We start from the raw sequence: 18,389 nt of genomic DNA, 5'->3' as shown, positions 1-18,389 counted from the left end.
TATTAACAGATGTTAATACAAGTATCTGTTTGTCTATGCTATTTGTTTATTTTGGCAGTACTGAGAGGTTGGATCTTAGGGCCTCCAAATTACTAGGCAGGTGCTATACCACCTTTGCCACACTCTAACACCTCTTTTACTTTAGTTTTTCTCTGCCTGGAGCCAGACGTGGATTACAATCTTCCCATCTATGCCTCCTGCCATAGCTGGGATTATAGAAGCAGGCCACCATGCTTGTTTGTTGAGATGAGTCTTGTTAACTTTTTGCCCTGGCTGGCCTCTAACCAGTATCTTCTTCATCTCTCTCTCCCTAGTAGCTGAGATTGCAGATGTGGACCACCATGCCCAGCCTTGTTTTTTGTTTTGTTTCGTGTTTTGAGACAGAGTCGAAGTATATAGCCAACGCTGTTTTTAAAACTCAAAATATTCCTGTTTCAGCTTCCCAAGTGCTAGAATTATAGGAATGAAGCACCACGCCTGTCTTGTCCTTTTTTTTTTTTTTTAAATAAGCTTACTATTTCTCCCTCCCCCCTTTCTTAATTACCTATGCTAGCTCTTGGTTCATTTTCTTCTTTTATTTTATTATTATTATTTTATTTTATTTTTTTTGGTTGGTTGTGGGGCCTGAAGTCTGGGCCTGGACACTGTCCCTAAGCTCTTCAGCTCAAGGCTCTACCATTGAACCACAGCACCACTTCTGGCCTTTTCTGCTTATGTGGTGTGGAGGAATTGAACCCAGGGCCTCATGCATACAAGGAAAGCACTCTACTGCTGAGCCACCTTCCCAATCCTTGTCCTTTTTTTTAATCTTTAGGGTCTATAGGATTGGAAATTCTAGCTATTATGGTAATTGCATGTGCACTTCTGGTTTTCACAGAAGCTGCATCATTCTATGTACCCACCAGCTATGTAAGAGAGTCTATTTCTCTACACTCTTGCCTATACTTGTTATTTTGTTTTGTCATTATTGTTTCAGTGATAATATTAGGCAGGAACCAATTTCATTGTGGTTTTGATTCTATTTCCCTAATGACTTGAATGAATGCATGCGCAAAGGGATTTACTATTTTAATGTTATGATCAAAGGGAATAAATGACTCTTCTAGATCATGTTACTAGATCAGTGTTCCAGAGAATGAATGTCAGTTTTGAAAAGTGTAAGTCATAACTTAGAATTCATACATATTGTCTCAATTATGCAAATGTTCTTCTGTAATTTGCAACATTATTTAACCCATGTGCCACAGTGACTATCTACAGTCTCCTTTTTTTTTTTTTGTCGGTCGTGGGGCTTGAACTCTGGGCCTGGGCGCTGTCCCTCAGCTCTTCAGTCTACAGTCTCCTTTAAGAAAATAATGTAATTTATGTTGAGTGGGTTTTCCTGTATTTCTTGCCATACCCTGGACAAGGTCCTCCTTGAGAAGTGAGCTATGCCACAAAATGAGTTAGCATTTTGTCATTGTGCTATGTGCTTTTGGCTCACACCTGAAATCCTACCTTCTTATAAAGTTGAGACCTGGAGGATAAGGTTTGAAGTCAGCCTGGACAGAAAAGTCTTTTATATTCCATCTCTTATTAACTGGTAAAATGCTTGCATGGAAGCGTGGTTCAAATGGTAGAAAATGGAGCAAGAACACAAGGTCTTGAGTGCAAGCCCGTACACCTGCACACAGGCACACACACACACAGAATTTTGTCATTGTACAGGGAACAAGGGATGCCAGATGAGTAGACACAGCAGCCCTTGGTATTCTCTGTGTAGATAGGGCTGCTTTCAGGACATGTTAGCCTTAAAAGTACCCAGAGCAAACTATGAATATATTTGGTCATAAAAAGTCTTATACAGGGCTGGGAATGTGGCATAGTGGTAGAGTGCTTGCCTAGCATGCATGAAGCTCTGGGTTCATTTCCTCAGTATCACATAAACAGAAAAAGCCAGAAGAGGTGCTGTGGCTCAAGTGGTAGAGTGCTAGCCTTGAGCAAAAGAAGCTCAGGGACAGTGCCCCAGCCCTGAGTTCAAGTACCAGGACTGGCAAAAAAAAAAAAAAAGTCTTACACAGAAACTACAGTGTAATATAACACATTTTAATTAACAGTCTGAATTATGATAACATATTTGTAAAGCATCCCTTAGAAAGTACCATGATAGGTTTTCAACCATCACATCATAAGATCAAAACAAAGTTAATACCAAGAAATTGTCTAGGATGTGGCACTGTGGCTCAAGTGGTAGAGCGCTTGCCTTAAGCTGAAGAGCTGAGGGACAGCGCCCAGGCCCAGAGTTCAAGCTCCACAACTGACAAAAAATAATAATAATAATAATTTCTACAAAACAAATTTTGGGCTGGGAAGGTGGCTCAGTGGTAGAGTGCTTGCCTTGCATGCCTGAGGCCCTGGGTTCCATTCCTCAGCACTACATAAGCAAAAAGAAAAAAGTCGGAAGTGGCGCTGTGGCTCAAGTGGTAGAGCACTAGCCTTGAGCTGAAGAGCTGAGGGACAGGGCTCAGGCCCAGAGTTCAGGCCCCACGACCGGACCCAAAAAAAAAAAAAGAAAAAAAGAAATTGTCTAAGCCACACAGGACAGCATAACATTTCCCTCTTCAAATTAAAGAAGTGAAAGAAGGTAGCCATCTGAACTTGGAAGGCTACTTGTAGCCTCTACCTTCCCCCATTAGTTCATGATGAGGGGAGGAGGTCTAGGGGAAAGTATTACTCTCCTCACCACCTACTGTAGGGGAAACTCTAGGATTTGTATGTTTGTCATGGGTAGGGCCAAAAGTAAGTTATTTCTATCATCTCTTTACTCAAAAAGTAGTACAGAGGTCCAACATGAATGGGCATGAACTTAGACTACCGAATCATTTCCTTGTTTACACTTTGATTCTCGAAATGTAGTATTTACCCTAACGTTGATACTTTGGGACCCCTGGCAGTACATAGTAGGTACTCAGTATTTGCTGAATGAGTGAGTGGTTTAGTCAATGGATGTTGTTTTAAAAATATTTTCATTATTTTTGGTGGTACTGGGTTTGAATTAAGGAGTTATACTTAGCAAGCTTTCTAATACTTGAGCTATACCCTAGCCCATGAAAGTTATCTTGAGCATTCATTTTAGTCAGAAAAAGCTATCTGCAAGTTAAATAATTTGTTTTCCTATCATACGAAAAATCCAGGCTCTTTACATGTATTAACCATAGCAAATAATTAGCCTACAGAACAGAAATTCAAGAAAAGCAAATAATTTGTCAATCATTTTGGCTGAGTGTGACATTAGCTTCAGTCTACAGGAGCTTAGAAATATCTTCGAACATGAAGTGTCTTTCAAATGTTAGCTGATATAAATAAGGTATTCTAATGGTTTTCAAAACAAATTAAAGAGAGTGAAGATAGGATCGACAGTTTGGAGAAGTAGGAAGTATGGAGCGTGAAGTTTTGGTTTGGGGACATGATTTTAGGTCAAATCGTACTAAATTTGAAAATGCCAAAAACTTTTCTGTAAAACTGTCAGAGTAAAGTCAAAACATAGGAGAAAATAAGCCCCTGAAGTTACATACATGCCTTTCTCTTTTGGTGTGGCAGTACTGGTGCTTGCACTCAGGGCTTGCCACTCCTTCGACCTGACTTTTCCAGTGAGGGCTGGTGCTGAGCCACAGCTTCACTTCCGGATTTCCGTGGTTAATTGCAGCTAGGAGTCTCACGGATTTGCTGCCTGGGCTGACTTTGAACCTCCGTCCTCACCCCTCGGCCTCCATGTCCATGTGTTGTGGTGACTCTGGCCATCTCGTTAGGATTTATTCTGGTGGCTAACAGCGTGCCAGCGGCCGGGAATGTGGCTCAGTGGCTGTCTGGCAGGCTTAAGGCCACGGGCTCGATTCCCCAGTACCACCACATGAAAGGAAAAGGCCGGAAGTGGCGCCGTGGCTCAAGTGGAGCTCAGGGGCAGTGTCTAGGCCCTGAGTTCAAACCCAGGGCCAGAAAGAACAAAACAAAACATTTGCCAGAGTAAAAAAAGAAAAACACAACAAAACACTAGTTTCCGAAGAGATGAGCGTGCATTCCCCTTATTACAGGCTTTTCATCCACGCAGGGGATTTCCAGGAGGAGAACGCGTGTCCGGCCCAAGCTACCACTAGGCTCAGGAAGTGGCATCAGGGTCCGCCCAACCCGGCGCGGAGCGGCCTCCCAAGGGGCGGGCTAGGCGGCTCCGGGGAGGCCCCGCCCAAGGCCCCGCCCTGCCCCTCGCCTCCCAGCCCGCCGCCCCACCCAGAGCCCCGCCGTCCAACGCCCCGCCCTTCCTCCCTCGCTTCCCCGCCCAAGGCTCCGCCCCTAACTCCCCAGCCGCCTTGTCCCCTCCCCTCCCCGACACCACAGGCCCCGCCCACCCCATTCCCGCAGGGCTGCCTTACTTCCGCCCTAAGACCCCGCCCCCAGTCCCTCCCCCTCCTCCCCCTTCAGCGGGCGTCGCTTTCCCTGGGCCGGGTTGGGCCTTGGGCCGTGATGCTCCAGCCAGGTGGTGCCCCGAGCCCTGACTCCCCTGATCTGCCGGGGATGTGGTATTGGCTGGGCCGGTGACTGTCCCCAAGGTGCATCCTATCACTAGTTGGTCACTTCTGCGCTTCCTCGGCTGAACTGGCGGCTGAGCTTCAAGCCCTCTTCGTGCCTGGCCACACACTTGCCCCACTGACCCGGGCAGAAGGCTGTTCTGAGTTGTACTTCTTGGCTCAACATTGCCTGAAGGGCTAATTTATAAACATCTTTGAATCCCACGGTGTGGAGTTTTATTGACCTACATTCCATTTTAAATGAAATGTAATCACAAAAATTACATTTCAAAAGAATAAAAGCCCCCATGACCAGACTGGACATCACCTTTCTCTCATAGTTTTACACACAAACAATTGCCAACCTGACACAAACAACTGCCAGCCTTGGTGTTGCCCACCTGTGATTGAAGCTATGTGGAAGGCTCAGACAGGAGGATTGCTCGAGTACAGAAACCCTGTTCCAGACTGGAAATCTCCCCGTCTTCGAAAAATCAAAGTATAATTTATAAAACTTCTGGAGCCAGAATTCACTCCTATAATCCCTTCAACTAAGGAAGCTGAGATCTGAGGATCGGGGTTCAAAGCTTGCCAGGGAAGTGTATGAGACTCATTTCCAAAAAAGCTGAAGTGAAACTGTGGCTCGAGTGGTAGAGCACCAGCCTTGGGCGGAAAAGCTGAGGAACAGGATCCATGCCCTAAGCTCAAGCTCTAGCACTGGCGCACAAAAAAGAAAAATGTTCAAAACTTAAAAAAAAAAAAAGCCAACAACTGATTGGAGCTTCAGCCCAGTTAACCTAGCAGTTAGCACTGAGAATTATGTGTATCATTAATTCATAAAATAATAGGGGTAAAATTTATAAAATGGAGATTTGGTGATTAGTAACATAGTGGTTCAGCCTAAACCATACAGGTTCATAAATACAGATATTTACTGCACATACAGTAACAAATGAGGAAGGCATAAAGTTTCATTTACAGCACAATTACAATGAAGTGGATATAAACATTGTATATATAGACTGTACAGGATTCAAACTAGAAAATCGGATTCTTCTTGCAGGTTGAAGATGACTCATTCCCATCGAAGAACTTCTAAGTGCCTACAGAGCTTTTGATTTATATCCTTTCTAAGTTCTAGTGATCTAGAATTTTCTTCTGTAAGGTTAAGAGTATGTGGTGATCATGAAGAGGCCCCAAACACCGTTGATTTAAATGAGACAGGTTATATAGCTCACGTAACAAACCAGAGGAGGTATTGGTCCGAGGTGGCTTAGTGGTTCAGCATGATAACTCATCCACGCAGCCGGGATTTTTTCCTTCTTAATGCTGTCCCATCCCATGGGTTATACCTACTTTTTTCTTATTTGCCTGGTTTAAACTGAGCTACTGCAGAGGGTCTGCACTGACACGCCACCTGGTGCTAGAGAAAGTCAAGTTCCAAGAATTTGGCTGCTCTTAGAGAGGGATCTCTGCGACTCTATGTGCACAGTAAAAATTTATTAATGTAACTTGGAGGCTAGCAACACGTTCATTTTCATGCAGACCAATCCCCGACAGTCCGCGTGGCTTGCGATGGGAGTTCCTTCACCGCTGCCCCCTGCTAAGGGTCCCGGAGGCTTTGGTTTTCATTTGAGAAGAGGCAGGGTCCAAGGTGAACCAGAGTTTAGGAAGGGGACGGGGAGGCCGGCCGGAGCGCGGGACAGGACGGCGACGACGCTGAAATCCTGACCGCGGGGTTGAAGGGCCAAAGAGGGTGGCTCTTCCCAGACACCGAGAGGCCGTGGCTTCCATTCGGAGGAGGTATTAGAGCCAGAGGGAGAAGGACCGAGCTGAAAACGCTCTCTGGTGGCTTTTGATCCGTGCACGGAGCAGGAGACGGACGGGCGCGCTCAGTCCGACTTGGGCACCAAGGGTGGGGGGGCGTGGGGGGACGCGATCGTGGGGAGACACAAGTAAGAGCACCCCATCTACCGTGCCCGCATCTCCTCCGCAAACACCCCTTAGCCTGGCTCGTTGGTTTCAAGCCTCCAAGCTCCCAAACATAAGCCATTCTCCCCCACGTTACCTGGTTACTGGCCTTTGCGCCGACCAGAACTGGCCAGAGCTCCGGGGCGGGCGGGAGGCGGGACCGCCAGCAGCCCCAGCCTCCTCCCCGCGTCGACCGCCGTGGCCCCGCCCCGGGACGTCCCGACGCTCCCGCTTCAGACCGCCTCACGCTGGGCGGGTCCCAGCGCCTAACTGCCCGCTCCCTGCCCCTCCCGTCCCGTGACGTCAGCGGCGCTGAAGCTCTAGTAGCTTTCTGCCGCGGATCCCCCCGCCGGGCGCGGTGGCGCGCGCCTGTAATCCCAGCTACTCGGAAGGCTGAGCCCGGAGGATCGCTTGAGTCCAGGAGTTCTGGGCTGCAGTGCGCTATGCCGATCGGGTGTCCGCACTAAGTTCGGCATCAATATGGTGACCTCCCGGGAGCGGGGGGACACCAGGTTGCCTAAGGAGGGGTGAACCGGCCCAGGTCGGAAACGGAGCAGGTCAAAACTCCCGTGCTGATCAGTAGTGGGATCGCGCCTGTGAATAGCCACTGTACTCCAGCCTGGGCAACACAGCGAGACACGGTCTCTTTTGCTTTTCGGGGATGCAAATAAACAGACAAACCGCCTTATTTATTACGACGCAGCAAGAAAACGAAACCTCCCATACAGGTGGCAGGACACCACCTCTCAGAGCAGAAGCAACGGATTGTCCCTTTTGAGGGGTCGCCTTGATCATGGAAGACAGTTTTGGGACCAACGAGACACCTGTTTCCCTACATTTCAAATTTCTACACACAAAAATTGTATTGCTCTCTACTGCCCCCTATCGCTCTCCCGAGGGAAGCTCACCCTGGGCAAACCTCGAAAATGGCTCTGACCAGCAGGTGTCGCTGTGGAGGCCGGCTCGAATCCCCAAACACCAAGCGCCGAAGTAACCGGGGGACTGATCTGTGAGAGTGTGCGGAAGGGGTGCAGTTTCCAAACAGTCTGTCTTTCTACCGAATTGTTTTAGCGCGATGGAAAAGGACTCGGTGAACACTTTTGATCCGTGAGATCTTCCGGCGGACGACGCCTACACTCTCCCTTGAAGGACTGTTGGGTCTTCCCGGCTGCCGTAGGGCTCTGCCGCGTGCGCGTGCGCGGAAGAGCGGCGGCCTTGAGTCTGACCAGCAGTGAACGGACCGCGGTGGTGGCGATCGCCCTCGCCATGAAGACTCGCTTTAGCACCGTGGACCTCCGCGCGGTCCTCGCGGAGCTGAACGCTAGGTACGGTCCTGACCGTGACCTGGTTCTTGCGAGGAGTCATGGAGGCGAGAGGCCCGGGGCCGCCAAGGGGAAACTGAGGGCAGCCTGGTGCTGCTGGCCTTCTTCCCAGTGCTGCTCTGTGGGCCTGGGTAGGCCTGGGGAGGGGGGTGGGGGGGGGAGAGGGAGCGATGTTGTGGGGTTGGCGCCTGAAAAACCATGGGGACCAACGACAGACCCTGGGCACCCCCAAGATGCCCCTGAGGAACGCCCGAGAGACCCGGGGATCCCCCCCCCCCCAAGAGATCCCGGCAGCCCTGCCCCACTCCCGCCCTCTCCGCTGTCGCCGGTCTCACTCGGACCCCAAGCGCGGCTGTGGCCTGGTCAGCCCGAGCCGCCCGGGCCTGCCGCCGCGGTGCTTCCCAGCCGACGCTGGACAGGGTCGTTCTGTGGGTGTTGGGGGGTGCGGACCCGGTCGCTTCAGCGAGCATCCACTCTCCCCCCCCCCCCCCCCCCCCCCGGGGAAGGGAGCCTTGCAGGTTTAGCGGCCGTGAGCGGATTTGGTCCGAGATCGTTATTCTGGGCTTGTTTGTGTTCATTGAGTCCTGCCAACGTGGTCACATTCATATCCTCCTTTACTCTCCCCATCCCCTCTCTGTAAAATGTTGATTTCATTACATCTTTATAATATCTTTCCTCCCCCCCCCCCCCCCCAAAGGCCCGAGTCCTTACAGAAGATGCCCAAGGCATTGTTTATGTGTGGTGTTGTGGGCCAGTGGACCACTTCGGGGGCTAAATGGTGATATTTAATTTGTGGGCAGAATGCCTACTGACCTTCCTATTCTCCTCCTATTTTATCCTATTGCAGCCTCAATACATGGAGTGTAGTTTTGTTTTAAGCTATTACCGTGCTTTATTACCTGTTTCTTTTGTCTTGGCAGCTTGCTTGGAATGAGAGTAAACAACGTCTATGATGTGGATAATAAGACATATCTTATTCGTCTGCAAAAGTAAGAACATTTTGTAGGTTTTATCTTTGGGCAGTATGAAACTGATCTTTTTGTTCGTTTACACTTAAGTAGTTTCACAGCGTGAGCTTTGGCAAATTCCCTAAAGAGAAATTTGACTTTTCTTCTTTTACAGACCAGACTTCAAAGCTACACTTTTGCTTGAATCTGGCATACGAATTCACACAACAGAATTTGAGTGGCCAAAGAACATGATGCCTTCTAGTTTTGCCATGAAGGTAATATTTTATTAATTTATTATTATAGAGATGATGTAGTCAGGTAATGAGTACATTTCCTTTCATAGTGTTCCCTTCTGTTCCCTCATTTTCTCCCAGTCCCTCCCTCCCATCTCCATTCACAAATTGTATAGTTCACTTTCATTAATGTACAGTGAGTTCCACTGTTGTACTTTTTCACTGTTTTTCCCTCAAGTTCTGTACCCTCCCAAAGATGCATATCCAAAGATGTATACTTGAATACACCATACATACGGTGAAGAAGACAGAATACGAAGGTAATTTTTTTTTTTTTTTTTTTGCTAGTCCTGGGCTTGAATTCAGGGGTCTGAGCACTGTCCCTGAGCTGCTTTTACTCAAGGCTAGCACTCTACCACTCTAGCCACAGTGCCACTTCTAGCTTTTTCTGTGTAGGCGGTACTGAGGAATTGATCCCAGGGCTGCATGCATGCTAACCCAGCCCTAACAATTGAATTTTTAAATTTTTTCCCCACCCTTGTGAAATAAGGAACATATAACAAAGGTAGAGAGAGCAGTTGATTGGTGGTGGGTGAAGGAACAAAATAGGTTTTATTGATTTTTCCCTATTATCTTTCATACCCTCTTATGCTCCAAGCCTTTTGTTCTGTTCTGATTCAGGCTTTTCTCACGTTCAACCATATAATCACTTAAGTATAATCTTGCTCCAACCAAAACAATTCTATACTAGAGATACATTAAATTTTTTAGTTTACGTTTTGTGTGCGTGCGTGTGTGTGTGTGTGCGCGCGCGCTTGGACCTGAGGCCTTGCATTCTTGCCTGGCTTTTTTTGCACAAGGCTAGAACTCTATCACATGAATCATGCCTCCATTTCCAGCTTTTTGCTAGTTAATTGGAGATCAGAGTCACCGGAGGCTGGCTTCAAACCTCAATCCTTAGATTTTAGCTGACACAGTAGCTAGGATTATAGGCATGGTACCCAGCTGCCCTAACTTTTTAAACCTCATTTTCTCTCCTCAAACTTTTTTTTTTTTTTGGTGTCAGTACTAGGGCTGGAACTCAAGGCCTTGAGATATATAGCCTGATTTTTTTGTTTTATTTTGTTGTCAGTCCTGGGGCTTGAACTCAGGCCTGGACACTGTCCTTGAGTTTTTTTTTTTTTTTTGGTCCAGTCGTGGGGCCTGAACTCTTGGCCTGGGCGCTGTCCCTCAGCTCTTCAGCTCAAGGCTAGCGCTCTACCACTTGAACCACAGCACCACTTCCAGCTTTTTTCTTTTTGCTTATGTGGTGCTGAGGAATCGAACCCAGGACCTCAGGCATGCAAGGCAAGCGCTCTACCACTGAGCCACCTTCCCAGCTCCTGTCCTTGAGTTTTTTTACTCAAGGCTAGTGCTCTACCACTTTGAGCCATAGCTCTACTTTTGGTTTTCTAGTGGTTTCATTGGAGATTAGAATCTCACAAACTTTCTTGCCTGGGCTGGCTTAGAACCATGATTCTGAGATCTCAGCCTCCTTAGTAGCTAGGATTATAGGCATGAGCCACCAGCACCTGGCTAGCCTTATTTTTTATTTTTTATATTTTGTCAGGTCTGAGGCTTGAACTCAGGGTCTGAGCACTGTCCCTGAGCTTGTTTTGCTCAAGGCTAGCACTCTACCACTTGAGCCACAGCGCCACTTCTGACTTTTTCAGTTTATGTGGTACTGAGGAATAGAACCCAGGGCTTTGTGCATGCTAGGCAAGCACTCTGCCACTGACCCAACGTTCCCAGTCCTAGCCTGATTTTTTAGCTAGTTAATGGTGATGCATACTTGTTATCCTAATTACTACACAGGAGGCATACATGAGTGGACCTCCAGACACATGCCCAAGAAGGCAGCAGAACCATACTATCTAAAAAATAAACAGCAAAAAAGCAGGGCTAGAAGCTTGGCTCAGTGGTAAGAGTGCTTGCCTGAGTACCTGAGTTCAAATCTTAGGACCCAAAAGATAAATAACTGAGTAAGTCTTAGAACTCTGAGTTAGGAATATATGTCAATCTAAATATGTAGAAAATTTCCTCTAATAGAACAGACATTAATAAGCACTGTTGAAGTACTTTATGAATGAAGTACTATTATTACCATTACATGACGTAGGCTGGTCATACCCAACATGTGGAACCACTGTGATTGTTATTTTTACAGACCAGGAGATTTGCTTTATTTGTTTATTTTATTTTTTTTCTCTTTTTAATTTTAAATTTTATTGTTATAAAGGTGATGTACAGAGGGGTTGCAGTTACATAAATCAGGTAATGAGTGCATTTCCTTTTGGACAATGTCACTTCTTCCTACAACACTTTCTTTTTTGTTTTTCCAAATTTTTTATTGTGATTAAGTGGTTACATAATTTCCCAAATTTCACAGTATTGTGGGATAGTGATGCTTAGTTAAAGTCACAAACACATTCTAACTTTCATGGAGCAAATTGTCTATCATGGTCTATAAGTTTTATGAGCTTTGCAATACAGTTATTTCTTCCACATTGGGTGGTATGTACATTTCTTTTGTTTTTGCATAGCATCAGCTGTTCCCTCTTTCCCACTTGTTCCCTCCCTCCCATCCCTCCCATTGAGTTGCTTAGTTCATTTTGATCAATGTCCAGTGCAGCTGATGGATCCTGCTGGCTGGTGTATGTTTTTCCCTGATTCTCTTTAGTTCTGTGTCGTCCTCCTGGTTTCCCTCTGGTGTGCACATATATACCATACATGTGATCAGCAGAAGAGGGTTATTTATTAGTGATTCGACCAGATGAGTGGAAGTCCTTTGTTTCTTAAGTCCTGTTAATTTTGTCATATCACCTAACGTTTTGAATTTAACATCCACTTACCAGGGAGACCGTGTGCTGTTTGTCTCTTTGTTCTTGGCTTACCTCACTCAACATGATTTCTTCTAGCTCCATCCATTTCCCTGCAAATGCCACTATTTTGTCCTTTCTAATGGCTGCATAATATTCCATTGTGTATAGATACCACAATTTTTGGATCCATTCATCTGTGGTGGGACACCTACCACACTTTCTAACACAATTTTTTAATGTTATTTATTTCTTTGTTTAATAATTTTTTATTGAGAATTGAATGATCACATAAATTTCACAGTATTATGAGATTGTGATACTTAGTTAAAGTCACAACACATTTTAACCTGCACAAGTAAAAAGGTCATTACCATGGTCTATAATGTTTGTGAATTCTTTAAGCTTTGACAATACAACAATTTCTTCCACATCGGGTGATATGTACATTTCTTTCCTTTTGCTTAGTGTAAGCTGTTCCCTCTTTCCCTCTCATTCTCTCCTTCCCATTGTTGCCCTTGAGTTGCTTAGTTCTTTTTTTTTTTTTTTTTTTGTGTCCGGTCATGGGGCCTGAACTCTGGGCCTGGGCCACTGTCCCTCAGCTCTTCAGCTCAAGGCTAGCGCTCTACCACTTGAGCCACAGTGCCATTTCTGGCTTTTTTTCTTTTTTGCTTATGTGGTGCTGAGGAATCAAACCCAGGGCCTCATGCATGCAACGCAAGCGCTCTACTACTGAGCCACCTTCCCAGCCCCTGAGTTGCTTAGTTCTATTTCATCAATATCCAGTGCAGCTGATGGGCCCTTCTATTGTATATTTTCCCGTTTCCCTCTGATTCTATGTCCTCCTCCTAGCTTTCCTCAGATATATATGTGTGGTCAGGAACATGGAGTCATTTAGAAATGATACAACAAATTGAGTGTGAGGTCCTTTGTTTCTTGAGTCCTGTTTTACTTTGTCATATCACCTTGCATTTTGGATAAACCATCCACATATCAGGGAGACCATGTGCCATTTGTCTATCTGCTCTGCTCTTGGCTTACCTCATTCAAAATGATTTTTTTCTAGTTGCATCCATTTCCCTGTGAATTCCATTATTTTGTACCTTTTTTTTTTGGGGGGGGGGGTCGGTCGTGGGGCTTGAACTCTGGGCCTGGGCGCTGTCCCTGCGCTCTTCAGCTCAAGGTGAGCACTCTACACTTGAGCCACAGCTCTACTTCTGGTTTTCTATTGGTTTTTGGGGATAAGAGTCTCATGGACTTTGATTATGGTTTTGAACCATGATCCTCAGATCTCAGCCTCTTGCGTAGCTAGGATTACAAGCATGAGCCACCAGTGCCTGGCTCTTAGCCATTTTTATCTCTTCTTCTGAGAAGTCTCTCTTTAGCTCCCTTGCCCATTTAATGATTGGTTAGATTTGGGCGGGATTAGTTTCTTGTGTTCCCTGTATATAATGGATATTAGGCCCTTGTCTGAGATATTGCTGGTAAATATTTTTACTTATTTTTGTTTTTTTATTTTTTTAATATTTTTAAATATTAGTTGTGTGTCTTTCTAGTTTGGTAGCTATGTCTTTAGCTGTGCAGAAATTTTTTATTTTAAGGTAGTCCCATTTGTCTAGTCTCTAATTTGTTGTGATCCTAGGACTCTTCAGGAAGTTCCTGCCTGTGCCTGTAAGTTCAAGTGCCTCTCCTACTCTGTCCTGCAGTAGTTTCAGAATATCAGGTTTGATGTTAAGGTCTTTCATCCATTTTGAGTTGGTGTTAGTGCATGGTGACAGGCTAGGGTCCACTTTTGGTTTTCTGCCTGTGTCTGCCCAGTTTTCCCAGCACCAGTAGTTGAAGAGGCTATGCTTCTTCTACTGTATGTCTTTGGCTCCTTTGTCAAGTATCAGCTGACTATTGGTATGTGATTTTACTCCTGGATCTTCTAATCTGTTCCATTGGTCTTCCGGTCTGTTTTGGGGCCAATACCAAACTGTCTTTGTTATTATGGCTCTATAGTAGAGCTTGAAATCTGGTATCATGATTCCTCCCATGTTGTTTCTTTTGCCTAGAATTGCTTTGGCTTTTCTAGGTCTTTTGTTCCACATGAGTTTTTGGATTGTTTTCTCTATTTAAGTAAGGAACATCATTGGGATTTCTATGGGAATTGCATTGAATTTGCATATCATTTTTGGCAGTATGGCCATTTTCACTATATTAATTCTGCGTATCCAAGAATAGGGAAGGTCTTTCCATTTCCTGGTGTCCTCTTTGATTTCTTTCTTTAGGCTTTTATAGTTTTCACTAAATAGTTCCTTTACATCTTTGGTTAGGTTAGTTCCTAGACATTTTTTTTTTGAGGTTATTGTGAATGGGGTTGTTTACTTGATTTCCCTTTCTGCTTATACATTGTTGGTATACAGAAAGGCAACTGATTTTTGTGGGTTAATTTTGTATCCTGCTACTTTGCCGAAGTGGTTTATAAGCTCTAGGAGTTTGGGAGTGAAGTTTTTGGGATCGTTAAGGTATAATATGTCATCTGCAAATAGGGATAGTTTAATGTCTTCCTTTCCTATGCAGATCCCTTTAATGTCCTTTTCTTGCCTTATTGGTCTGGCTCAGCATTCAGAACTATATTGAAGAGAAGAGGGGAGACTGGGCATCTTTGCCTTGTTCCTGATTTTAGGAGAATTGATTGTAGTTTTTCTCCATTTATAGTATTGGCTGTTGGTCTGTCATATATGGCTTTTATTGTTTTAAGGAATGTTCCTTCTATTCCTATTTTCTCCAATGCTTTTAACATGAATGGATGTTGTATTTTATCAAGAGCCTTTTCCATGTCAATGGAGATAATCTTGTGGTTCTTGGCCTTGGGTCTGTTAATGTAATGGATTACATCAATTGATTTACATATGTTAAGCCATCCCTGCATCTCTAGGATGAAGCCTACTTGATCATAATGTATGATTTTTTTGATATGGTACTGGATTCTGTTGGCTAAAATTTTATTGAGGAGCTTTGCATCTGTATTCATCAAGGAGATTGGTCTGTAGTTCTCTTTTTTTGTTGGGTCTTTGCTTGGTTTGGGGATGGGTGTGATATTGCTTCATAGAATGAATTTGGGATTGCTCCCTCTGTTTTTATTTCTTGGAAGGTCTAAAGGTCTTCTTGAATTCTGTAGGGAATCCATCTGGGCTTCCTTGTTGGAAGACTTCTGATTGCTTCCTCTATCTCATTTTAAGTTATTGGCTTTTTTAATTGATTTATTTCTTCTTGGTTCAATTTGGGCACTTTGTATTTCCCTAAAATTCATCCATTTCTGCTAGATTCTCCTTAGTGAGTATAGATTCTGGAAATTGTTTTTTTTAATTGTTTGGATATCCTGGATGTTGTAATTTTTTCTATGGCGGCCCTGATCTTATTGATTTGGGTCTCCTCTCTTCTTTTTTAAGTTAATCTTGCCAAAGGTCTGTCAATTTTACTGATTCTTAAAAAAAAACAAAACAGCTTTTTGTTTTATTAATTTTATTTATACTTTTCTTTGTCTCTATCTCATTAATTTCAGCTCATTTTGGTTATCTTGCTCCATCTAGTAACTTTGGGTTCAATATTTTCTTGCTTTTTTAGCAGTTTTAGTTGCATTATGAAATTATTTACTTGTTCTGTGTATTTCCTTGATGTGTGCACTGAGAGCAATAAATTTTCCCCTCAGGACTGCTTTTGCCGTGTCCCACAGGTTTCTTTATGATGTATATTCATTTTCATTGAATTGTAGGAATTTTTTAAATTTCTTGTTTAATTTCTTCTGTGACCCAGGTGTTGTTCAGAAGTATGCTGTTTAATTTCCATGTATGAGAGTAATTTTTACAGTATGCTTTGTTACTGAGAATTAGCTAGATTCCACTATGGTTGGTTGGATGGGATACAAGGGATTATGTCGATGCTCTTGTATTTATTTGAATTCTTTGTATAAACTATGATATGACCTATTTTGGAGAAAGTTCATGAGCTGCTGAGAAGAATGTGCACTGGATTGTTGTTGGTTGGAAAACTCTAGATGTCAGTTAAGTCCACTTGAGATATGGCATCATTTAATTCAGAGGCTTCTTTGTCAATCCTCTGGTTGGTAGACCTGTCCTTTGGTGAGAGCTGAGTATTAAAGTCTCCTAGCATTGTATTTGAATCTCTTTTTTTCTGTAAGTCAGAGAGTATTTGCTTAATGTATTTGGGTGCAACAGTGTTTAGAGAGTATAAACTGATAATGGTGATATCCTCTTCTTGGACTGTTCCCTGTATTAATATGTAGTATCCTTTTTTTGTATTGATTTTAATGAAAAGTTCATTTTGTCAGATATCAGGATGGCGACTCCTGCCTTCTTGCTGGGAGCATTTGCATGGTAGATCTTGCTCCATCCCTTCACTTGGTTTATCTTTGGCTCTTGAAGACAACAAATGGATGGATCTTGTTTTCTGATCCAGCCTCTTTTGATTGGTGAATGGAATCCATTAATATTTATAGTTATTATAGAGAGGTGCATTGTGTTTCCTGTCATTTTCCTGCTTTCCTGTTTTTTTCCTTTCCTTTCCTCCTATGCTTACTAAGTGGGTCTTCTAGTGATATCTGTCTGATGTAAATTCCCCAATCTTGATTGTTTTCTTAAGATTCTAATCCCATTCTTAATATTCTTTGTATGCTGTCTTATTGTTTCTGAAGTCATTCAGTTTTTCTTTATTATTAAAAAATTTAGTTCGTCCATCAAATGTGAACACTAGCTTCACTGGATAATACCAGTCTGAGTTGGCAGTTATTGGTTCTCAGGGCTTGGATGGTACTATTTCAGGCTTTGCTTGCATTCAGTGTCTGTGTGGAAAGATCTACAGTGATACTGATTTTTCTCCACTGTAGTATAGCTCCTCCTTTGTTTTTGCCACATGCAAGATTGTTTCTTATTGTTCAGATCTAGTGATATTTGCTTTTTTTAAATTTGGCAATGCCAACTATACCTTGGTGGTCCTGAGCAGAAGATTGTTTTCACCAAGCTTCCATATGTACCCTATATACATCTATATTCACTCTGGTAAACAATCTCTTCTTCATCTTCCTATGGTATGGGCTTTTGTCCTTTCAAGGATGCTTTTTATCTTCATTTTAACTTTATTTTTCTTCAATAAATACTGCTTGGGAACTCAGGAAGGAATGATTGTGAGTTTGTTCCCCGCAAGGATTCAAAGATAATATATATGTATATCAGTGTTCAAATACAAGTTAATGTAGGCCACACTTAAAGCCATTGAATTAAGGAAGGGAATATTGTTTATTCTAGAAAATTAAAAATACCTTTTTTTTTTTTTCTCCCGTTGGTTGTGGGCCTGGGCACTTTCCCCCAGCTCTTCAGCTCAAGGCGAGCGCTCTACCATTTGAGCCACAGCACCACTTCTGGCTTTTTCTGCTTATGGGTTGCTGAGGAATTGAACTCAGGGCCTCATGCATGGGAGGCAAGCACTCTACCACTAAGCCACCTTCCCAGTCCCCCCCCCCCCAAATCTATATCTACTTAAATATATAAGTACATAAAATGAGAGCTTTGGTTAACTAAAATTATGAGGTCCAATTTACTGAGTATCATAAGCTCTTGATCCATTTTGAAGTGGAAGGTCAATAGAAATAATTTAATTTGGAACACAGTCGAAGCACTCTAAAGGGCATATGGATACCTAAAACTGGTGAGAAGGGACTTAAAAAAAAAACCCAAAAAAACAAAAAACAAGGAATGAAGGGGTTGAGAATTAGCTAAATGGTGGAATGCTTAATTAGCAAGTATGTAACCCTAAGTTGGGTCCACAGAAGCAACAACATCAAAAATAGTTACAGTGTTGAGGTCATTTGAAACATGAACAAAGTATTTCTTTAGTATTGGTATAAAGTAACAGCATTAGCCTGGTACTGTTGATTCATGCCTATAATTCTAGCTGCTCAGGAGACTGAGATTTGAGGATCATAGTTTCAAGCCACCAAGCAGGAAAGTTCAGGAGACTCGTATTTCTAATTAACTACCAAAAAGATGGAAGTGGCTGAAATGGTAGAATACTAGTCTTGATGGAAAAAGCCCAGGGCCTGAGTTCGATCCAAAATATTGGTATAGGGGCTGGGAGGTGGCTCAGTGGTAGAGTGCTTGCCTTGCATGCATGAGGCCCTTGGTTCAATTCCTCAGCACCACACAAGCAGAAAAAGCCGGAAGTGGGGCTGAGGCTCAAGTGGTAGAGCACTAGTCTACAGCTGAAGAACTGAGGGAAAGTGCCCAGGCCCAGAGTTCAGGCCCCAGAACTGACAAAAAAAAAAAAAAAAGCAAAATATTGGTACAAAAAAAAGAAAAAAGTAATAGCATATTTCCTTATAGGTCCATCAATTTTTTTTTCTTTATTTTTGGTCATGGGGCTTGAACTCAGGGTCTGGGCACTGTCCTTGAGCCTCTTTGTGCTCAAGGCTAAGGCTCTACACTTGAGCCACAGGGCCACTTCCAGCTTTTTCTGA

The 18,389-nt window shown here is 43.8% G+C and overlaps 1 protein-coding gene across 2 annotated transcripts in view; it reads left to right on the top strand.

The window, feature by feature from the left end:
* Positions 1–7,654: 7,654 nt before the first annotated feature.
* The window catches only part of Nemf (nuclear export mediator factor), a 54,510-nt gene continuing 43,775 nt past the window's right edge, over positions 7,655–18,389 (top strand). The window contains exons 1-3 of one of the 2 annotated variants that reach the window (XM_042677779.1): positions 7,655–7,837; positions 8,755–8,823; positions 8,957–9,059. In XM_042677779.1, the coding sequence (XP_042533713.1) occupies positions 7,779–7,837; positions 8,755–8,823; positions 8,957–9,059 (231 nt within the window). In that variant the 5' untranslated portion in view covers positions 7,655–7,778. The remainder of the gene's footprint in view (positions 7,838–8,754; positions 8,824–8,956; positions 9,060–18,389) is intronic. The other variant, XM_042677778.1, reaches the window with a different exon arrangement.

The sequence above is a fragment of the Dipodomys spectabilis genome, unplaced genomic scaffold, assembly GCF_019054845.1.
Source record: "Dipodomys spectabilis isolate Male_0828 unplaced genomic scaffold, ASM1905484v1 ptg000042l, whole genome shotgun sequence".
In the NCBI taxonomy this organism is placed as follows: domain Eukaryota; kingdom Metazoa; phylum Chordata; class Mammalia; order Rodentia; family Heteromyidae; genus Dipodomys; species Dipodomys spectabilis.
The sequence above is the reverse complement of the archived record's forward strand: the minus strand, read 5'-3'. Positions and strand labels throughout refer to the sequence as shown.